Raw genomic sequence first — 20,587 nt, 5'->3', positions numbered from 1 at the left:
TAAAATTTCACTCTTGATATCTTAATTTTTAAGTTGAAATTTTAAACATTAAAAAACAGTAAGCAAAACTGGACTTGAAAGCTGCTACTTTATGATGCTACCACTACTTAGTCAGTTTTTGGAAATAGATATTTTTGGGGGGATTAGTTTTCTATTCCCTTGCCTTTGGTTTTGGCTTTCTCTTTATATTCCCTAGATTTCTTGATTACAAATGTCAGAAAGACAGTTTGGTCTACCTCAAACTCAAAGGGAATTTATTAAAAGTTTGACTCATGAAACCAAAAAGAAGCCTAAGGCTGGGCCCAGGAGTAACTACAATTAACAATTCATATGATAGTAACTTTCATTCTCTATGTTCATTTCTGCTGTTCTTTGATTTTCTTCTTTTGTCCTCTCTTTCTCTCTCTCTCTTTCTCTCTTTCTGTTTATTTCTCTTTCTTGTAAGTTCCACTGTAAACTTGACCACCACTACCTCTCAAATTTCACAACTTTTGATCCAAGAAAGATCAACTTATTTTTCATACTTCTTGTACCAAAATTGCCAGAAAAGTTCTGTAACCTAGCTTGGGAAAACGCGTCCACTTCCTGTAAAGCAGTGAACTGTGACAGAGTGATCATATTGCATTACCTAAGTGGGAGGTTCCCCGGAAAGAATGGATGTGTGAGGAGAATAATGCGGAGTTCTAGTTAGGAAAGGTGGTGGGGTGGCTTAGTTGATCAAGCATCCGGCCCTTGATTTCAGCTCAGTTGTGATGTCAAGGTTCGTGAGAGTGTGGAGCCTGCTTGAGATTCTCTCTCTGCCCCTCCCCCACTGGTGCTTGTTCTCTCCCTTTCTCTCTCTCTCAAAATAAATAAATAAACTTAAAAAAATATAGCTCTTACTTGAGTCTGGAAAATGTATACGACTCTTCCATCTTGCCAAAAGCATTTCTTCTAGACTACTGCATTACCCTCCGAATTACCATCTTCTCATGCCTTCCTTAGCTCTATTTTCTTCTCCATATAGTAGCCAGAATAATGTTGGCTAAATGCAATTGAATTGCACTTAAAATTTCTGTGGTTTCTGCTGAGCTCAATATAGAAGTCAATGCTTAGCAGACCTATAATCATCTGATGCCAATATATATGCCTCTTGCTCACTAGGTTCTAGTCACACTGTACTTTTCCCAGTTTCTCAGAAAAAAGGCCTGTGTTCCCGCCTCCTCCCCCATTTCCCCAGCTTTGTCCCATCTCTTTCTGAAACAGTCTTCTGCTTGCTGCCTGGACGTGTCCTTGTCCCATAGATTTAACCTTAAGAGCCATGTCTTCAATAAGACCCGCTGTGTCACCACATACAATTAAAGGGCATCCTGCATGTTATTCTCTGTCTCAACAGCTCAGTGCTTCCCTTTATATCACTTAATATTTGTAACCTTAGGCTTATTGGAAACCTATCTCCCCTATGAACTATAAGCTGTGAAACAGCAAGGAAACAATATCTGTCTTACCACTTCCTCTGTAAGAAGAGCATTGTGTTTGAGAGAGGCTGCACCCTTTGTGCCCCCTGCACAGTTGTGTCTCATTCAGAAGCTGGGTTCTACAATGGCTCCAGTAACCAACTGGCAAAAGTGTTCAGAGGAATTGCTTTATTTGTAAATGAATTTGTTTATATTTTATTATATTTTTTATATACAAAATAATGAATATATCTTAAAATAAAATTTTATTGTATTTGTAATGAGAAAGAGCAAAGTCATAGTTTAATTTGTGTAGTTAAATGTACTATAATTACTGGTGGATGAATTAATACCCTATAGATACTCTTTAAATACTTGGAATCAATTAATAAATTATACGTACTCATTAAATATTTAGAATCAGTTAAGTCCAGCTTTAAATACCTTTGCCTATCATTTCTGCTTAAAAGATGAATAAACAGACATCCAAAGCCACTAAATAATTCCTCCAGTCACATATAATCCTTCCAGATTCTGCTACATTAGATTTTGCAGTTTAGATAAGACATCTGTAGGGTTATATTTTATTTGTTTTAATTTTTTACCTTTGCTTTGAATGTGCTGAAGGAAATCTGAAGGATAATGCATTTTCTGGTGTTGAGAATGTCTTGAGTTTGCTGGTAAAGTTTGATCTGTGTCTACAATTTGTCTGGTGAGGTTTGATTCATGACATCCACTGTTTTCTAGCTGATTGTTGACCTGTAATGCTGTGCTGATTCTGCAAGTCTTTAGTGATCTTCTTCTTGTCTCCCTTATGCTTGTGTTTCCTGGATGCTGTCATCAGCATATTGTTGTTAATGAACAACTGCCTTGAAGACTTTTATGTCACTTCTCAGTTTAAAAAAATTCTATATACATTAAAATTAAATCAATACCATAAAATAAAATGCTCATAGTCCCCTAAAGCAAATCTTTTCTTCAAAACAGGAATCCTGTTTTTAAACCCTAATGGTAAAGTGGGAAGGGTATTCTATCCTGACCTTCTGAGTAAAAATATCGAGCGAGAAAAAGCTAGAACAGTTTTTCCATACTTTCATGGTGTCAATCTTAATGTTGCTGGCGGATTCCTGTGTTTAGTGATGAAGGGCTTGCTTTTTTTGTTCTTTGTTTTTCTTTGTTTTTAATAGGAACAACATTCAAGGTTGAATTAAGGTTCTGTGGTTCTAAAGTCAACACTATCAGGACTTTGCTAGAACTTCCCAGTAACTACATTGAAAGTCCATTTTTCCAAATTGATTCTGTGTGTGTGTGTGTGTGTGTGTGTGTGTGTGTGTGTGTGTGTGTGTGTGTTGGAGGCTTAAAAATTGCAACAAGAAACATCCTTGTTTGTCCTCCTGAATTCAGAACTAATTGCAAAATGGAGGATTCAGAGAAATTGACTTATAATGCAGTATAAATCTGGATTGAAATGCAGCCATATAAGCTTCCAGTACATTCTTATCTGAACTGAAGTGACCCCCTGGAGTTGCTGACACCAATGGAAAAATTGCAGACCTCTGTCACAGGGCAGGAGTCTGTAAGCTTAAGTCTAGACAAGCTGAAATTTCATCTTGTGGACTGGCCATGCCAGTAAGAAGCAGAAAATGTTTATTTATTCCAAGATCACCCACCAGTTTATAGATGAAGAGGAGTGAGTGAGAGGTGGGACTTCCACTAGAAGACCCCTTCTGCAAATATGGGCCAAGGGGAATGGAGGGTCCCTAACAAATAGAAGATGTGTGTTATAGACCAGGATATTGTTAATAAGGGAACGTTTGGGACTTAATACATCAAAAAATTCTCCTGGGCCCTATTTCCTGTAGTAGACAGTTCTCTGTTCATTATTTTTTCTCCTAATTATCTTCACTGAAAGAATCAGTTTATTAATTTCTCACTCAAACTACAAAATTCAGGCAAGAATGAGGATAGGGTACATAAGCTTTTCTTGAAAAAAAAATTAGGGGCACCTGGGTGGCGCAGTCAGTTGAGCATTCAACTCTTGGTCTGGCTTGGGCCATGGTCTCACAGTTTGTGAGTTCAAACCCCACATCAGTGCACTATCAGTACAGAGCCTGCTTGGGATTCTCTCTGTCTCTCCCTCTCTCTCTGCCCCTACCCCACTCTCACTCAGTCTCTCTCTCTCTCTCTCTCAAAATAAACATTTTTTAAAAAATTCTAATCTATTCTTGAAAATATTTCTCACTTGATGTTATAGCATCAAATCCCTCGACAAATTTTAGGATTTATGCCATTTCTTTAATCCTCACTTTTGTGTCTCTGTTTCCTTTCTTCTCCTTTTCTTTTGAACAGCCTAGAATTACCAGAATAACCCCTTAGTTCATATATCACTTCCAAGCTGTCTCTACTTAAATTTATATACCACCCAAATGCCAGAAATTTTACTGGATTTGTCATGTCACTAATATTAAATGCCCTAAAGCAAATGTTTCTGCAGTATGTCAGCTTTACCAGCTGGTCTGTGATGAATTCTCTCAAACCTCATGTATCATTTCTCCTTCTCCTACTTCACTTATTCAAAAAAGTATCCAGTACCTAGAATGTGCCAAAAACTACAGTAGGCGGTATGGAGTCAATATGACTCTAAGTAGACATGACCCTTGCTGTAAGGAATTTACATGGTAGTGTAGAAGACAGGCAAACTATAGACAAATACCAAATAAAAGAAATAATTGACAGTTTTAAATGAGACATTTAGTGAAAAGATTAAAAGAGAACCACCTGGAGATGGGAATCTGTTTTATATCTGTAAAGCAATAACACTTAATATGAAGAACATTCCAGATGGAGGAAATATTATGGTAAAAGTTCAAGTGCAAAAATCTCAGTCCACTGAAGCAACTGCAAGAATATAATTATGAGTCATTTTTTTAATGTTTATATGCTTATTTATTTATTTTGAGGTGGGGGAGGGGCAGAGAGGGGAAAAGAGAGAGAATCCCAAGCAGGCTTTGCACGATCTTGCAAACCTCGAAATCATGACCTGAGCCAAACCCAAGAGTTGGACACTTAACCGACTGAGCAACCTAGACACCCGGAGTATGAGTCATTTGTGCAAGGCGAAAGCTGATATAAGATAAAGTTAGCATAATAAGGGCCAGGAGAGGCTGGAGCTATACATCATGATAAAGGTTTACTTTTTATTATATAGACCAGAACTGTTCAATAGTAATATAAAACAAGTAGCAAATCGTAGTCATTTATGAAATTTAATATTTAAAATACTTTTTCTTTATTTTAGTGGGGAGGTGCAGAGGGATAGAGAGAGAGAATCTTAATCAGACATCATGCTCAGAGCAGACCCTGACACGAGGCTCAATCCCATGAACCTTGGATCATGACCTGAGCAGAAACCAAGAGTCAGACACTCAACAGACTGAGCCACCCTCAAATGCATTTTATTTAACTTAATGCCCTCCAATGCCCTCAAATACATTTTATTTAACTTAATATATCCAAAAAAAGTATCATTTAAGTTGTAATAAATAGAAAATCATCCATGAGATATTTTATTAATTTTGATTTTGTATTCAGTCTTCAAACTCTGGTGTGTATTTTACACTTACTGCACATCTCAATTTGGACCACCCACATTTCAAGTGCTCATTTGCCACATGTGTCCAGTGGCTACCATACTGGGATAGGATATTAAGTTTTAAACAGAGTGATGCGATCCAAGTTACATTAGCAAGTTACTTTGGAATGGAGAAAGTATGGGTGAAGACAGGAACACCAGTCAGGAGGCTGTCATAGTTTCCTTTGGCTGCTGTAACAAAGTATGAGAGATTGGTCAACTTGAAATAACAGAAATTTATTTTCTCTCTGTTTTGGAGACTGGAAGTCTGGAATCAAGGTGCCAGGAAGACCATGTTCCCTCTGAAAGCTCTAGGGAAGGATCTTTCATTGCCTCTTCTAGCCCCTGGTGGTTGTTGGCAGTCCTTGTTGTTGCTTGACTTACAGATGCATCATCCCTCTAATCCCTGCTTCTCTCTTCATACGGCCTTCCATATATCTGTGTCACTGTGTCCCAATATCCCTCCTCTTGTAAGGGCATCACTCATATTGTATTTATGACTCACCCTAAAATCTCATTGTAACTTGATTGCATCTTCAGAGATCCTATTTCCAAATAAGGTCACACTCAAAAGTTCCAGGTAGACATGAATTTTGGGGGACACTATTCAACCCAGTACAGACGCTAATGGAATAAAAGAGAGTGGTAGCTTATGCACACTGGGCACACATCTATGCTCCATCTCCCTGCTTGTCCCTGGGTAGTGGACCCAGAGTAGTGATCATAGTTATAAAAAGAAGAAATGGTTGTGAAATATATTTCAGAAATGTATTTAGCAGATATCTTGAATGTGGAGGGAGACCAAGCTCAAGTAATCTGGGTGACAGTCCTCAAACTTCTCTCATGACTTTCTTGATCAGTCACTAAATGTCTACTATTTTTAACCCAGGACATTTGTATTCCTAGCTTCTAAAGACATCTAACTCAAAGACATTTCCTTCAAGTTCCTCTTTATGAGGACTTAATTAGCTCCACTTTACTGAGAAGAGTATTAAACTAGAAGTAATGGATTAGCCTGTCATATGCACAAAATAAATGAAATATATATTTGTTTAATATACCATTAATGAAACTATACTGGCATTTATATATATTACAGTATGCTCTCTGAAAAGAAGATCTGAATACCAGAGGAGTATTCTTAGAACAATTCTTGTTGGGAAAAAAAAATCCATATGCTTTACATCTAGAATAGTGAATATAGTTATCTGGGTACAAGTATCTCCAGTGATTTCTATCTTGAAAGATATAAATTCCCAATTTACATTTTTGTTCTTATCTTTTTCTTAAATGAAGTAGCTGAAACTCTGAAATCTGGGTGTATTTTCATTTTGTATAATGTCTTATGGATAATGAGCTCCGTAAATTTATAATATGCTGTGTAACGGTATGTAATCTTCTTGAGAAAAAAATCATCTCCAATGCAGTGTCATAGTGGGTTGTTGAGGATGTCAAACAGTTTAATAGTTTAGGTATCATAAAAGTGAATGAATATAAATATGTTATTTAGATGTTTGTTTTATTGATTTACCGGGCATATCCTCCTTCTGTTTGACTGTATATTTTGGCCTATTTTAAAAAATATATAAATTTGGGCGCCTGGGTGGCGCAGTCGGTTAAGCGTCCGACTTCAGCCAGGTCACGATCTCGCGGTCCGTGAGTTCGAGCCCCGCATCAGGCTCTGGGCTGATGGCTCGGAGCCTGGAGCCTGTTTCCGATTCTGTGTCTCCCTCTCTCTCTGCCCCTCCCCCGTTCATGCGCTGTCTCTGTCCCAAAAAAAAATAATTAAACGTTGAAAAAAAAAATTAAAAAATATATAAATTTAAAATAACCGCCCTGTCCCTTTGCCCTTTTCTGCAACTTTTTCAGACTTTTTAATTGTGTTTTCACTGGTGTGGTGATAAAAAAAAAAAAAAAAAAAAAAACAAAGAATCAGTAACAAGTCAGCTGCTAACATTTGTGAGAGTCAGGGCAAGAACATAAAATGGGGGGGGGGCTCACAAAATGTAAGTCAAAATGTTAAAATTCTAAATTTGGATTTTAAAATGATAAAGTAAAACATGTTCTGTCCTTCTATCTTGACAAACATACTTTGCTAATGACTTGGAAAGCCATGTTCCAATTATAACCTTTTTGGACTCCATAGCATTCTGTGCAGCACCTTGCCATTAGGGGGAGTCAGCCCTGCCTCTAGCTTAACCTACAACCTTTCTACCTAGGGTTCTGTCCCTCCAAGCCTTATGAACATATGTGTGATCAACCCACTGAACACCCAAGCTCTACACCAAATAGCTATCCTGTGGCCACACCTTGGGAGACCCTCAGGAGGACCTGGTCATGTTCAGAACCAGGCAGTGAATTCTAGGGTTCTGGAGTATGGTAAGAAGGGAAAATATGGCCTGTGATTAGGAAGGAAAAATTTGGCCTGTGATTGTGGCACTTACCTTATCACCACAGAATACCCTCCTGATGGGCAGAAACATGATAAGAAGACAACCAGAACAGGGTACTCTAATGAAAACATTTCTTACCTAATTTGAAGGACTATATTGACCAATAGAGCTATTTAAGTATATAGCTAATACTAATACCTCTTTTTTAACCTCCAGTATCTGTTGGTGAAATTGGATATGAGTACATAAGGACTCTTTGTGTTATTCTCCCTTTCTGTTATATGTTAACGATTTTTAATAACAAAAAGTAAGAAAATAATATTAATAGATTTTAATGCTGTCTTGATGGTTCCAAGAAATTGTATGTTCTGTGTGAGGAGGTTTGATTTGCTTGGTCACTGCTATGCTTGTTTCTAATTCTACTGATGTCTTCAGTGGAATGCTCTCATTAAAGGTGGGTGAAAATAATCAATGTGATCTCTTTAACATAGCCTTTGCATGTCTGAGCTCATCTTTGGACTTGGCATTATTAAGCCATCTCAATGATTTTCCCTTTAGTTTTTTTTCCTTACGTTGATTTAAATATTGTATTACTGACATTGAAGTCCATTATAAGATGATGTTCAAATTCTTTTTGATCTACCTAATTTCTAGTTTAAACGGGACTCAGAGCACTTTGTGAATTTTCTTGTGTTGAATTACATTGTCTTTCAATTTAAAGGTTAACTTTTCTCCACATACCTGACAGCCTTAATTGGTAGAGCATGCGACTCTTGATCTTGGAGTCATGAGTTCAAGCCCCATGTTAGGTGAAGTTAGCTTTTCTCCTCATTTCAATACTATTTCTCTTTTCGTAACCTTAACTTGTAGATCCATGATTTAGGACCTAAATTCAGGAGTATACTATTTTAAGTGGTCATTATGTCCTTTTTTAAATTATTATTTTATTATTTTTAACATAATCATTTTTCCAACACAAATATATTCTTCACCGTACTTTTTTTTTGAAAATTTTGGATAATAACACAGATGCTTTTGTGTTTCTCCCTTTAACCTTATTGTATATGTTCGTGTTGATTCAAAAGCTGCATGTAGGCCCTCATGTTCTTTTTTTTAAAATTCATTTTCTTTTATTTTGAATTCATAAAAGTCTGTGTAGTCAATTAAGCTTATAATTTAAAACACAAACATACACAAAAGCACACACCCCAGAAATGACAACAGCTTTAGCATAATTATTTCTAGATTATTCTGCTTGAACTGATTGATAATATCATTGCTATCAAAAGGATTTCATGCCATTTCAACATTTAGTTTTTATTTCAGTTTTGCTTTTGCACATTTTGTTTCCAATTTTGTTATAACTTACTATATTAACTTTATCATATAATTCCTAACTCATACTTCAAAGTGCATTTCTGGTTTTGCATATTTATAGTATGGGGTTTCTATGGAGTTACGGCTTTTGTAGGAAATAAACTGTTAATTCCTAAGCAATCTCAAATCACAGCAAAGAAAAATGACTCAGTAGAATCTGTAAGACCATATACACAGGGCGAACATAAAAAACAGTTTTATTACCATACTAGCTGTTTCGCAACTATACATTTGGTATGTGATACGCAATATGTGAACAGCAATACTGCTTGTAGGGTTTTTCAGCATAGGAATATCTTTATAGAAAGGACAAGGTTTTGGAGACAAGTAGGGGAAGTTTTCATTTTGGCTGTTCCACTTACTAGCTTGTGTGACCTTCAGCAACTGATTTCAGTTTACTATGTATCAATTTCCTGTTTAAAAAAATACTCTTAATATGAGATAAAATTATTTGGAATCTAAGCACACATATGCTTTATTGATCTTGCATGAAGAAAAAAAAACAAGGGTGTGTTTTGTTAAGGAGTATTGATACTGTTATTACTTGGAATGGAAAACATAAAGACAAATTGATATTTTGTCAACTGTATAGATTTATTTAGAAACTTTATCTTCCAGGAGTTGAGTTGTTTCAATTCTCTATCCCTCTGGGAGAGTTTAGAAGAAGAAATTACAGTGTTTACTTACATAGGAAAATGCCAAAGAAGAGCCACATTAAATCACACGTGTAAATGAATTCTGTACTCTCTGGCAGACTCCCTTTACCACTCTAGTCTTCTACCTCACTATTGTCCCTTTCATAGTCTACCCTTAGACAAACTCGAACTAGTAGCTGTTTATGTACATCTTTGGCACGGTCTCTCTGACTTCTAAATATTTGCAAACGTTTTGCCTAAGAGAGGACCCTCATCTCTTCTACTCCAAGTTGGCTAATAATTATTCATTTTTCTGGTCTTAGCTGGGGTGTCAGTAGCTCTCCATTTCAAGTATTTAACTGTCTTATATGTTGCTTCTACAGTGCATAAGTGTGCACCCCCACCCCCTCCAGATCTCTCCAGACATCTCTATAGTTCTTTTATTTTATATTTTGAATACTAATTGCTTTTGATATCTCTGTCTTCCACAGTGGAAATTTCATTATTAAAGAGGCTATACATTTTTTAAAAAAATTTAATGTTTATTTATTTTTGAGAGAGAGACAGAGACAGAGACAGAGGAAGGGGGAGACACAGAAACCCAAGCAGGTCCCAGGCTCTGAGCTGTCAGCACGGACCTGACTTGGGGCTCAAACCCATGAACTGCAAGATCATGACCTGAGCTGAAGTCTGATGCTTAGTCAACTGAGCCACCCAGGTGCCCCAGAAAATGCCATACTTTTTTTTAATGTTTATTTATTTTTGAGAGACAGAGTGTAAGTGGAGGGGCAGGGGCAGAGAGAGAGGGAGACACAGAATCTAAAGCAGGCTCCAAGCTCTGAGCTGTTAGCACAGAGCGTGATGCAGGGCTCAAACTCACGAACTGTGAGACCTTGACCTGAACCAAAGTCAGACGCCTAAACCACTGAGCCACCCAGGCATCCCATAAGCTATACATTTTTTCTAATACTTTTTTAAGTTGTGGGGCGCCTGGGTGGCTCAGTAGGTTGAGCGGCTGACTTTGGCTCGGGTCATGATCTCACGGTTTGTGAATTCAAGCCCTGCATCGGGCTCTGTGCTGACTGCTCAGAACCTGGAGCCTGCTTCGGATTCTGTGTCTCCCTCTCTCTCTGTCCCTCCCCTGCTCATGCTTTGACTCTCTCTCTCTGTCAAAAATAAATAAACATTAAAAAAATTATACTTCTTTAAGTTGAGATGTGATTTTTTTTTTTTGAGTTTAGTTGACACACGATGTTACATTAGTTTCAGGTGTAAAACTTAGTTATTTGACAAGTTCATACATTATGGGGCTATACATTCTTTTTTTCTTTATGTTCCATGTACCATGAGCAATACCCATAATATACATTTAATAAAAATTATAGTTGAATGAAGGAGTATAAATACATTTGCATCATGAAGGTGAAATGTCTATTTCTCTATACCAAAATCAATAATTTAAATAAAATCTTTTATTATATCAAATCAGTGTGAAATTAAAAATACATGATGATGCTTTATTTCTATTCCACTGACATATATATATTTTATGTTAATATATATTTATTTTTTATATAAATAAAATTCAGCAATCTCACCATCTGGTAATAGCCATTTTTGTGGTATATTTTCTATTTGATTGTAATACTCTTTTTATCTCATGTTAAATTTATCATTCATAAATATCCATCAGTCTTGCAGAAATGCAAAAGCCCCATGGAGAATTATCTGCCCATAGCTGTCGAGACTGTATTTAATTTTGAAATTTTATATTATAGAAATTGATTATAAACTTTCATATGTTTTCTTCCTACTATTACACTAAACAAAATATTTAATCTTTAAGTGTGCACACCTAAGTATATTAGAAACTTATAATTTATTCTCCCCATTTGAATATAGTGTACAAGTGCATAGATAAAAAATAATTCAAAAATGACATATTTGTTGTGAAAATGCCGTCAAAAGGAAGTGGCAGTGAATTGCATTAGAAATGTCTGTTTTAATGTCCGAAAATAACTATTCTTGATGTAGAGATTGTTTGTTTTGTTTTGATTAGGCTATTGGTTATGAAAATTGTTGAATATTTTTGAAAATTCATGAATTGAATGTTCTAAGTGTTACAACTCAGACCAATGAACCAGAGTTTACCAATACTTCTCACTCCTCTCTTCAGGATGTGAGGCCTTGAGAATAGAATTGTGAGGAAAGCATAATGGAAGATTTGCTCTATATTCTTCCTTGCTTTTTGCATTAATGCATAGTCTCTAATTCATGTGCAAATGTTTGTATGTCTGGAAATTTATAACAAAACTTGCTTTTCCAATACTTATTACTCCAGCCTGTTTCAAAAACAGATAAAATTTTCTGAACAGCCCTTCAATGATAGCAAACATTATTGCTTCCTCTGCTTATTATTACTTCTCCCTGCTCTTTTTCCTCAGCCCAATATAAGTCTAAATAAACACAACTTGTTACTTTTCCTTTTAAATTTAGTTTGGAAAAATGTGGCCACATTTTCAGTTATCCTTTTCAAACAGTTAAAATCTTACCTTACTTGCAAGACATCTTTCTGAATTACCTAATCTCCATTTAATTTTGGTCTGAAAAGCAGCACTAGAAGTTTTGTGATAGGGAAGTTAGAAGTGAAATAATTCAAATAAAAATGTTTATGTAAATTATGTATGTGACTTGTTATATAACTCTGATTACTTGCAAATCTGAGGAAGAATTAAGGGAAAGAGAGAGGGGTTGGGCGGGGAAAGGAAATGGAAAGGAAGGGGAGGATAGAGGAGGGGAAGGTAGGAAAACAATCTTCTTAGTGAAGTTTGTGATGACCACCATCCCCTTCTGGGGAAAAAAAAAAAAGATGAATTCAATCAGTTTATATCCTTAAGCTATTATGCAACTTTTATTGAGCATTCAAAGAAAAGAAAACAAAAGAAATTATCCTTTAAAGCAAGTTAAAGCAAAAACAACCTAGTAGAATCACATAAACTTATTTGGAAAATTTGTCAAGTTATTATGCTTTCTACGGGGTGCCTGCATGGCTCAATTGGTTAAGTGTGCGACTCTTGATTTCGGCTCAGGTCATGATCTCACAACTGTGAGATCGAGCCCCACATCCAGTTCTGGGCTGACAGCACAGAGCCTGATTGGGATTCTCTGTTTCCCTCTCTGCCCCTCTACTGCTTGTTCTCTCTCTGTCTCCGTTTGTCTCTCTCAAAATAAATAAACTTCAAAAAAATGTATTACGCTTTCTAAATTTTATTGTTCTCATTAAAAATGGGTGATAATAATAGCAAAAATCCCAAGATGAGGTTTGATCATATAAGTACAGCACTTTCATATGTCTCAGGCATGCAGTAAACATATTACATAACTAAGCTCAAGATCCATTTTTAACTGACACATCTAGAAATGAGAAAAGAAGTCCCCAACCAGAAGCTCAGTCAAATTAGTAGACCAGAATAAGTGCATTTGCATTTGAGATATGAAATCCCAAACTTCCTTCATGTATTACTTCCCTTACTTATTTATAACAGGATTAGTTTAGTGTCACATCTTATATAGATTCCCAAATGTGTTGATTTCAGAGAGAATTAAGAAGGAAAAAACCTTGAAATTAAAAAGAAACTAAATGGAATCCACTGAGTAGTAGTATGTTTTGGATTTTAAATGGAAATGCTCTGAAACTAGATCAATAAAATCCTATCAATTTAATTTACAAAAAAATCCAGCCAATAAGAAACATAATACAATGCATTTGGTCTTGGATTTAAGCAATCCTGGCTCTCTAGTCTTCGACTGAGTGTCTATCTCAGTGGTTCCTGTACTAAAAGATGCCAAAGGTGGAGGACTTATGACCTGAGAATTAAAGTTATGAATATTTAAGCTGTTATGCAAAGCACCAACAGAGCAAAGTATGCATGCAGATAATCATGAATTGTACACTAATCAAATTTTAATAAGTGGGGAATATTATTGTAGAAGCACATGACTTACCAAAAATGTGTTTCTTTTCTTTTTTTTTTTTTTTTCATTTTGCAGGAAAAAGTCCAGCATTTACAGAAGGCTTTTGCTTCAAGAGTAGATAAATCCACACAGACTGAACTTCTAGGCTATGATGTAAGTAGCTATATAAAACCATTTTTATCTTCTTTATTGGTATTCAGACCTCCACAGCTTATTTACCTCTGTAGCTGCTGTGTCCATGCACTGATTTAATAGGATTTAGTGGCTCACCATTCATCTTTTTCTCTTAAATAATCCCCAAATACCTTCTGGAACTGAAAAAGATAATTACAGGCACCGACTAGCATACCAATGTCTTCTTATTTTTTTTAAACTAACATCTCTAATATAGTCTTTTGAATTAGTAAATTTGCAGACATGTGGAAGATACATACTAGAATGCAAGAACAATTTATCTTTAAGAAAGTACTAATTTATTTGTTAACAGTTTAATAAAGTTATGTTCACAATCACCATGGGCCAGGCACATCATTTTTACATTCTGGTATGTGAAAAGAAACAGAACTTTGTAGAGAAATTTACTATTTCTAAATAGTAAGCTAAAATACTGTTTTAGCTTTTTAGCTCCAGTGCAGGCTACAGAAAATAATTTAATTGAATGTTAGCATTTTTTTCTTAGTGTGAAGTACTTGTTGAATTGTCAAAATAGGATTATAAAACGTGTTGATACAAGATTGCTTCTAGTAACACTGGATGATTTTGGATAACTTAGATTTACATTCCTATCTTTTCTTAAATGAAGCTATAAAGTTTTCACTTTGCCTAAGTTCATGACTTTAAACTTCCTTTTGATGAACCTATAAAGAATTATCTTCTTTTTCCTGTATCTAACATTTGTAAGAGCTCTCTCTTCTATTTAAAAAAAATGATATTATTTTTAGCACTTTATTGACAAGTAAAATTAGAACAGAAGTAATTTTAAGTTGTTTGATGAAAGTCTTTAATGATAAAATTTAAGTTTATCCTCGTGTCCTATTATATGAAATGACATAAATATGAATGGTACTTTTGTGTTGCCTTGCAAATTATATTGATATATTTAACATAAAGCTACTTGTGTCTATTAGGAAATAAACTAAAGTTTTGAATTGCACTGCAGGTTGTTTTCCGCTATTTATATATGTTATTTTTTAATTAAAAAAACATTAAAAGCTATGCTTTTCTTTTGAATTTTTCTGTTACGTTCATTTTAAGATATGTTTATTATAGAACCCTAAATATTTTAGATATCAGTATTGTGACTACACTTCTTGCTTAAATACCAATGTTATATATTATTTAAGTGATGTGAATATTTAATTTTTTAAAGTAGAAATGATTTCTCAGTTCAAAGAGGATTTAAGCCACAAGCATTTCTAATGTTTATCTCTTTTGAAGGAGGCTTTTTTTTCCTGTTTAAAGTTTTTTGATGTGTATTATTTATGTATCAATACCTAGGATATAAACTCAGTATGTATTTTACAAATACCCTTTATCTTTTTAAATCTGCTAGCCAGTTGTCCAGTAAGGCTAATAAATAAATAGTTTCTATTAAATTGTATTTCAACATAACAAAATTCTCAGTTAACTGAGCACCAGAAAATTGAAGTCACTTGTTCACTACCACATGAACTTTGTGGAAGTCTAGTTATTATAAGTAATGTATTCTTACACAAGGAAAGAGGAAAACACGTGTGTACTGGGACTCAAATATTCCACTTTACTCAATAAGGAAATGATGTTTGGGAGACTTAGTTTCAAATTTTGAAAGAATTGAATATAAATATAGAATGTGAGAGAGCTATAGCACAATTAGTGACTTCAAGAGAGAAATAGTTGCTAAGAGATGAATGGTACCTGTGGGGAAATAACTAAGCTGTCTTGTATTTGCCTATCTATTCCGATAACGTTCTTGTTTCTATGAGATTTGCTATATCAATGCTACATCATTCTCTCAACTGTAAATAAAAATTCTAAATAGAGCCGTGAATGTAGTTACTCCTTACTAAATGTTCATTGTTTCTGGCTTCTTTTTATATCTAACAGTGAGAGTTTAATGTATTTTACTGTATTGAATAAAGGCTAAGAATAATAATTTCTTGGTAGTGAGTCCTTTCAGGATTCCTTTGTTTAAGTGTCTTGTATGATTTAGGTAGTCATTAACATAGAATAATAATCTGTTCTAAAGGTTTCATATTTTACTTTTCCTGGTGATAGATTCTAGGATATAATCATCAGAATCAGAAAATCAGTCACCAAAGATATGCATATAGAACCTCATGTCACTACCTGGATGTAACTGTCATAGTAAACTTTGGGGCATTTTGTATGGAAAAACAGGGAAGGGAAGTATTTTAAATAAGCAAATTAGATGTAAGTAAAGCATTTTAAATGTGATGAATTGTGTGACTGTTGGGAACATATGACTCATCAATAGTGTATTTTTTTTCCATGAATAGGATATATTTTCTATACTTTTCAATATGTATTTATACACTTTTCACTTTTCATATGTGATAACAATAATTATCATTTGACTTATAATACTTTTCTCGGAATAGTCTGAAATTATTTTATTTTTTCATAAATACACATATTCACATATATACATACTATGTCTACTTATAATATGCAATAGTATTTTTCAGAGAAAAATATGAAAATCTTGTAGAAATCTTACACATTATGAATGATTCTTACACTCTCTTTCTTGCTTTCTAAAGCTGTCAATATTAGCCACAAATTATTCTTTCCCGATCACTGTGGATCATGTTCCAGTGATACAATGTCAGAATATAAGAGACTACAAGTATCCTTTAATATAATTTTCTTGGGAAGATAGCTGTTGCTACACATCGCACTTAAGATAGGAAATATAATTCCTGAGTGACATTAATTATAATGAAAACTATGAAAAGAAATTTCTGAAAATCCGCTACAGCGAATAAGTTCTAAAATTCATATAATAAACTACTTCCATCCTGTAACAGATTTATCAGGAGATTTGAAACTAATGTTAGTGTACAACGTGCTTTGATTTCTAATGCACGTGACAAAAAATATTTAAAAATAAATTCAGAGTGTCTCAGCAAGGGCCTATAAACACAACAGTTCTTGAGATGATGAGGGAGATTGTTAAATAAATGATGAATGTGTCTTAAATAATCAATGACAATTTAACCTCTTTCACTTTCCTGTGTCTACACAGGCTTAGTTTATTGAAAGATCAAAGAATAATTTCTTAGGTGTCACTTGTGTTATTAAAACAGGATAGAAGATGGATAGATGTAGTCAAGTAGCAATGTTGGCAATTACAAGATTACATTAAGAGTTAGGGATGATTTTTCTGGTTACATCGACTGTATACATAAATGTTTCAGCATAAAACATACGCTGTCTGTAAATATTTTATAGTTTGAACTCTTGAAAACAACATTTTTGGATTAAATAATCGGGAATGAATAACCAAAATGCAGTGAAGATCTTATATTCTAACGGGGCAAAAATTCAGGTACTTTAATTAATTAGGCATCTTTATAGCCAGGTTTTTTTTCTTTTTAACTTCCTTTTGATGTTTTACAGGTTATCTTTTTACATGTGGCTGATTTACTTTAAGTGTAAATTTTCTTTTCAATTAGAGCTTGAATTAAACTCAGAACAATCCCAGGGTCTCCAAAGAAGTCTACCTTTAATTAGCATATGTTTTATATTTCTATTTAATAAGAAGTGTTTCTTAGTATTGAACTTGCAATTTTTTGTTCAGATTTCTTTAAGAGTTTTGATGTTATCAAGTATTTCATCAAATATTATTAATCACTGTTAGTCTTAATATCCTTAATGGTTTTCATTTGGCCATTTAAACTGAATCGTGGCATTACATATATTTTGTCTGTGTCAGGTATGAGTGAAGCATAACTCAGTTTGGAAAAGTATGATCTTGCCACTGTGTATTTTTCAAATATTTTAACAGTTTCCAAATGGTGGGATTTTCTTTATAACTGAACTTTCCTATGTATATGCTAGGAAACTAATATTAATACTAGTTGCATTATGAATACACATTTTGAAAGAAGAACTCAGTGCAGTTGTCTGTATATTTTCAATCTATGCTTCTGTTCTTAGATTTTATTTTGGAGGCCCTCCTGACACAGTTAATAGTGTATAGGGAATTCTAACAAATACGAAAATAGCTCATCATGTAAGGAGTAAGAATGATTAGTTTTTACCATAACTGTTTTGTTAGCTATGAGAGAGAGGAAGAGAGTATTTTGTGTGATGCTACTACATTATGTCAGCCTATGGATTAAACCTAATTGTGAGAATTGCATAATTATCAATTAGACATTCTCATCCAGCTGCTAATAAGCTCTTGTTTGTTAAAGCTATCTATTTTGGATCCATCATTGCTATTATTTTTCATAAATTCAGTACTTCTGATCATGTCAGTGTGCCTCAGCATTTATAGATGAGTGCCTTCACCCTACATACTTCATTTACTTACATTTACTTATATCAAGTATTTCTGTTTATTTTTATAAATTAAAAAAATCAGATTTAAAAGCTGATATATCCCAAGTTTTTTTGAACTATGGTTTTTCATATTACATTAAGGGTCACTTTCAGACAAAACCATTGGTTTAAAACGCAAGCAATATGATCATCTGCCGTAGGGACTTATTAATATTTAATGGAGGAACCCGTGGTGAAGTTTTAAAGGCATCACATTTGAAAATCCATACATGGATTTATTCAACAAATATTACTAAGTGCCCCCTGGAAGCCAGGCTCTGTTCTAGGTGCTTGGAATACCTCCTTTAATCAAACCACACAAATATTTGCTTATAGAGCCTGCCTTTTTTGACAGCATACTTATAATAAATAATAAAGTTAAGTAAAGTATGTAGTGTGTTAGTAGGTGCTAAGTGCAGTCTAAAAAGGAAAAATAGTACAAGGAAAGGATAATTGAGAATGAGGGGTTGAGGGCCAAGACTATGATCAGAAATTTTAAACAGGGTGATCTAGGCCAGTCCAGGGTGAGATGTGAGGCTTGAAGGTGGTGAGGTGAAAATCACTTTAGTCAGAAATCCTTTTGTGATTATGCTCCTTGAATACCCCTCAAAGCCCCTCAGTCAGTAAGAACAAATGTCTTTGCTGCAGCCCTAGGTAAGAATAGTTGGCTTTGTTTATAGGCCATGTGGTATGAAAAATTGCATACAGTACCATTAAACTGTAGAATCAGACTCCATGCATTGAGACTCACACGAGGGGAACACAGACCCCCTGAGGGAACAGCCCACTTGGGCTCCTTCTTTCATAGCCACTTGGCAGAAGCACTGAGAAGCTAGGTCCTATGAGCCATACCATGTAAATTGCATTCCTTTTCCTCATTCTTTTCTTGCATACACTCTGTCCACCTCCTTCTCTCTCTCTCTCTCTCTACCAGTCTTCTTACAGCTTAGGCAGAGTTGGTTTTACATACTTTAAATGTATAATTAGACTTCATTGTATACCAGCACATCCCATTTGTCAGAGGTGTACCACTAAAGGAAACTAATGCAGAAAGCACACAATAGTTACTTGATGAAAAAAATAAATGAATAGATTAACTAAAAGACTCTTATGTTAGTTTTATAATCCTAAAGACCTATTACAAATCAGTATACATTGTTTTATTTTATTCACAAATACAGAAGTGCATATTGTGATTCCATATCATTTTGTTACTTCTAACAAATGTTTCAAAATGGCTACTTTGTGCTTTTTAGAACAGAGCATTAAATGCAAATCAGCGTAGATAACCAGTAGTTTTAAAACATGAGTGCCAACATGCAGTTTCCTTTACAGTAGTGCATTGAATTCTTCCTTTAAAAATCCTACATTTTTTATATACACAATGGAGTACTATGTGGCAATGAGAAAGAATGAAATATGGCCCTCTGTAGCAACATGGATGGAACTGGAGAGTGTGATGCTAAGTGAAATAAGCCATACAGAGAAAGACAGATACCATATGGTTTCACTCTTATGTGGATCCTGAGAAACTTAACAGAAACCCATGGGAAGGGGAAGGAAAAAAAAAAAGGTTAGAGTGGAAGAGAGCCAAAGCATAAGAGACTCTTAAAAACTGAGAACAAACTGAGGGTTGATGGGGGGTGGGAGGGCAGGGAGGGTGGGTGATGGGTATTGAGGAGGGCACGTTTTGGGATGAGCACTGGGTGTTGTATGGAAACCAATTTGGCAATAAACTTCATATATTGAAAAATAAAATAAAAATAAAAATCCTAAATTTTTATCTAGGAGCCAGATCATTCCTGGAATGCCTCCAGGTCTTTATTTGAGTTCTGACTACACAGACTCAGTATTACTTGACTGATAATTCTTTAGTTAAGATAATTTATAGCTGAAATCCTTTTGGGAAAAATAGCAAGGATAGGTGTTAAAAAAGCTCTTGTAATTGTAAAAATATTCATCAAAATAAAACAATAAAAGAACACACAGACACATAAATTGTATGTATGTTAAATTATGTGGGAGGAAAAATAACTTTCCCTCTATGCTTCTAGGTTCTTGAGTGTAGACCTACCTGTAATAAACAAATAAAGAGGAGAAAAACAAATTTAGTGACATGTATACCTCCTGTATACGTGGAGATACTTAGGAAACTGAGTAACTCCCTGAAATGGTCCAAGTCACCATCTTAAATACAACCTCCAGCTCAAGACAGAAGATGATACTGTGGGGTTGTGTGGGGGGCAGTAGGGGAGACCAGTTATGGAAGGTTACAAGGAAAAGCATAGCAAACGAGGGTAAGACTGTTGTGCAGATTTAAGACTATGCCTTCTTTATTGATAAGAGTTTCTAGAGACTGAGAGTTGTCCTCTTCTTCCTGGTACAGAGAGACACCTTTACAAATGGAGATTCCCTTATAAATGTAAATTTCGTTTATAAAACAATAACTTGTTTTCCATTTTTACAGCTTCTCCTGCATCTGTGTTTCTTAAAAATACCCAGCTCAAGATAATTCTCATGCTAAAGCGGCATATTCTGGGTTTATATTTTGCCTTCTTTAATTAGTAATAATGATTATCACATTTGCTGAAA

General features: G+C 34.7%; 1 protein-coding gene across 7 annotated transcripts in view; it reads left to right on the top strand.

Moving 5' to 3' along the window:
• Window positions 1-20,587, top strand: part of CCSER1 (coiled-coil serine rich protein 1) — a 1,258,994-nt gene that overhangs the window by 634,248 nt on the left and 604,159 nt on the right. For all 7 annotated transcript variants that reach the window (XR_008295692.1, XM_053216127.1, XM_053216129.1 and 4 more), the window contains one exon: window positions 13,523-13,600. Coding sequence is in view for 6 of the 7 variants with exons in the window: in XM_053216127.1 (XP_053072102.1) it covers window positions 13,523-13,600 (78 nt within the window). In the remaining variant the exon portion in view is untranslated. The remainder of the gene's footprint in view (window positions 1-13,522; window positions 13,601-20,587) is intronic.

The sequence above is a fragment of the Acinonyx jubatus genome, chromosome B1, assembly GCF_027475565.1.
Source record: "Acinonyx jubatus isolate Ajub_Pintada_27869175 chromosome B1, VMU_Ajub_asm_v1.0, whole genome shotgun sequence".
Lineage (NCBI taxonomy): Eukaryota > Metazoa > Chordata > Mammalia > Carnivora > Felidae > Acinonyx > Acinonyx jubatus.
This window is presented reverse-complemented; position numbering and strand designations above follow the sequence as displayed.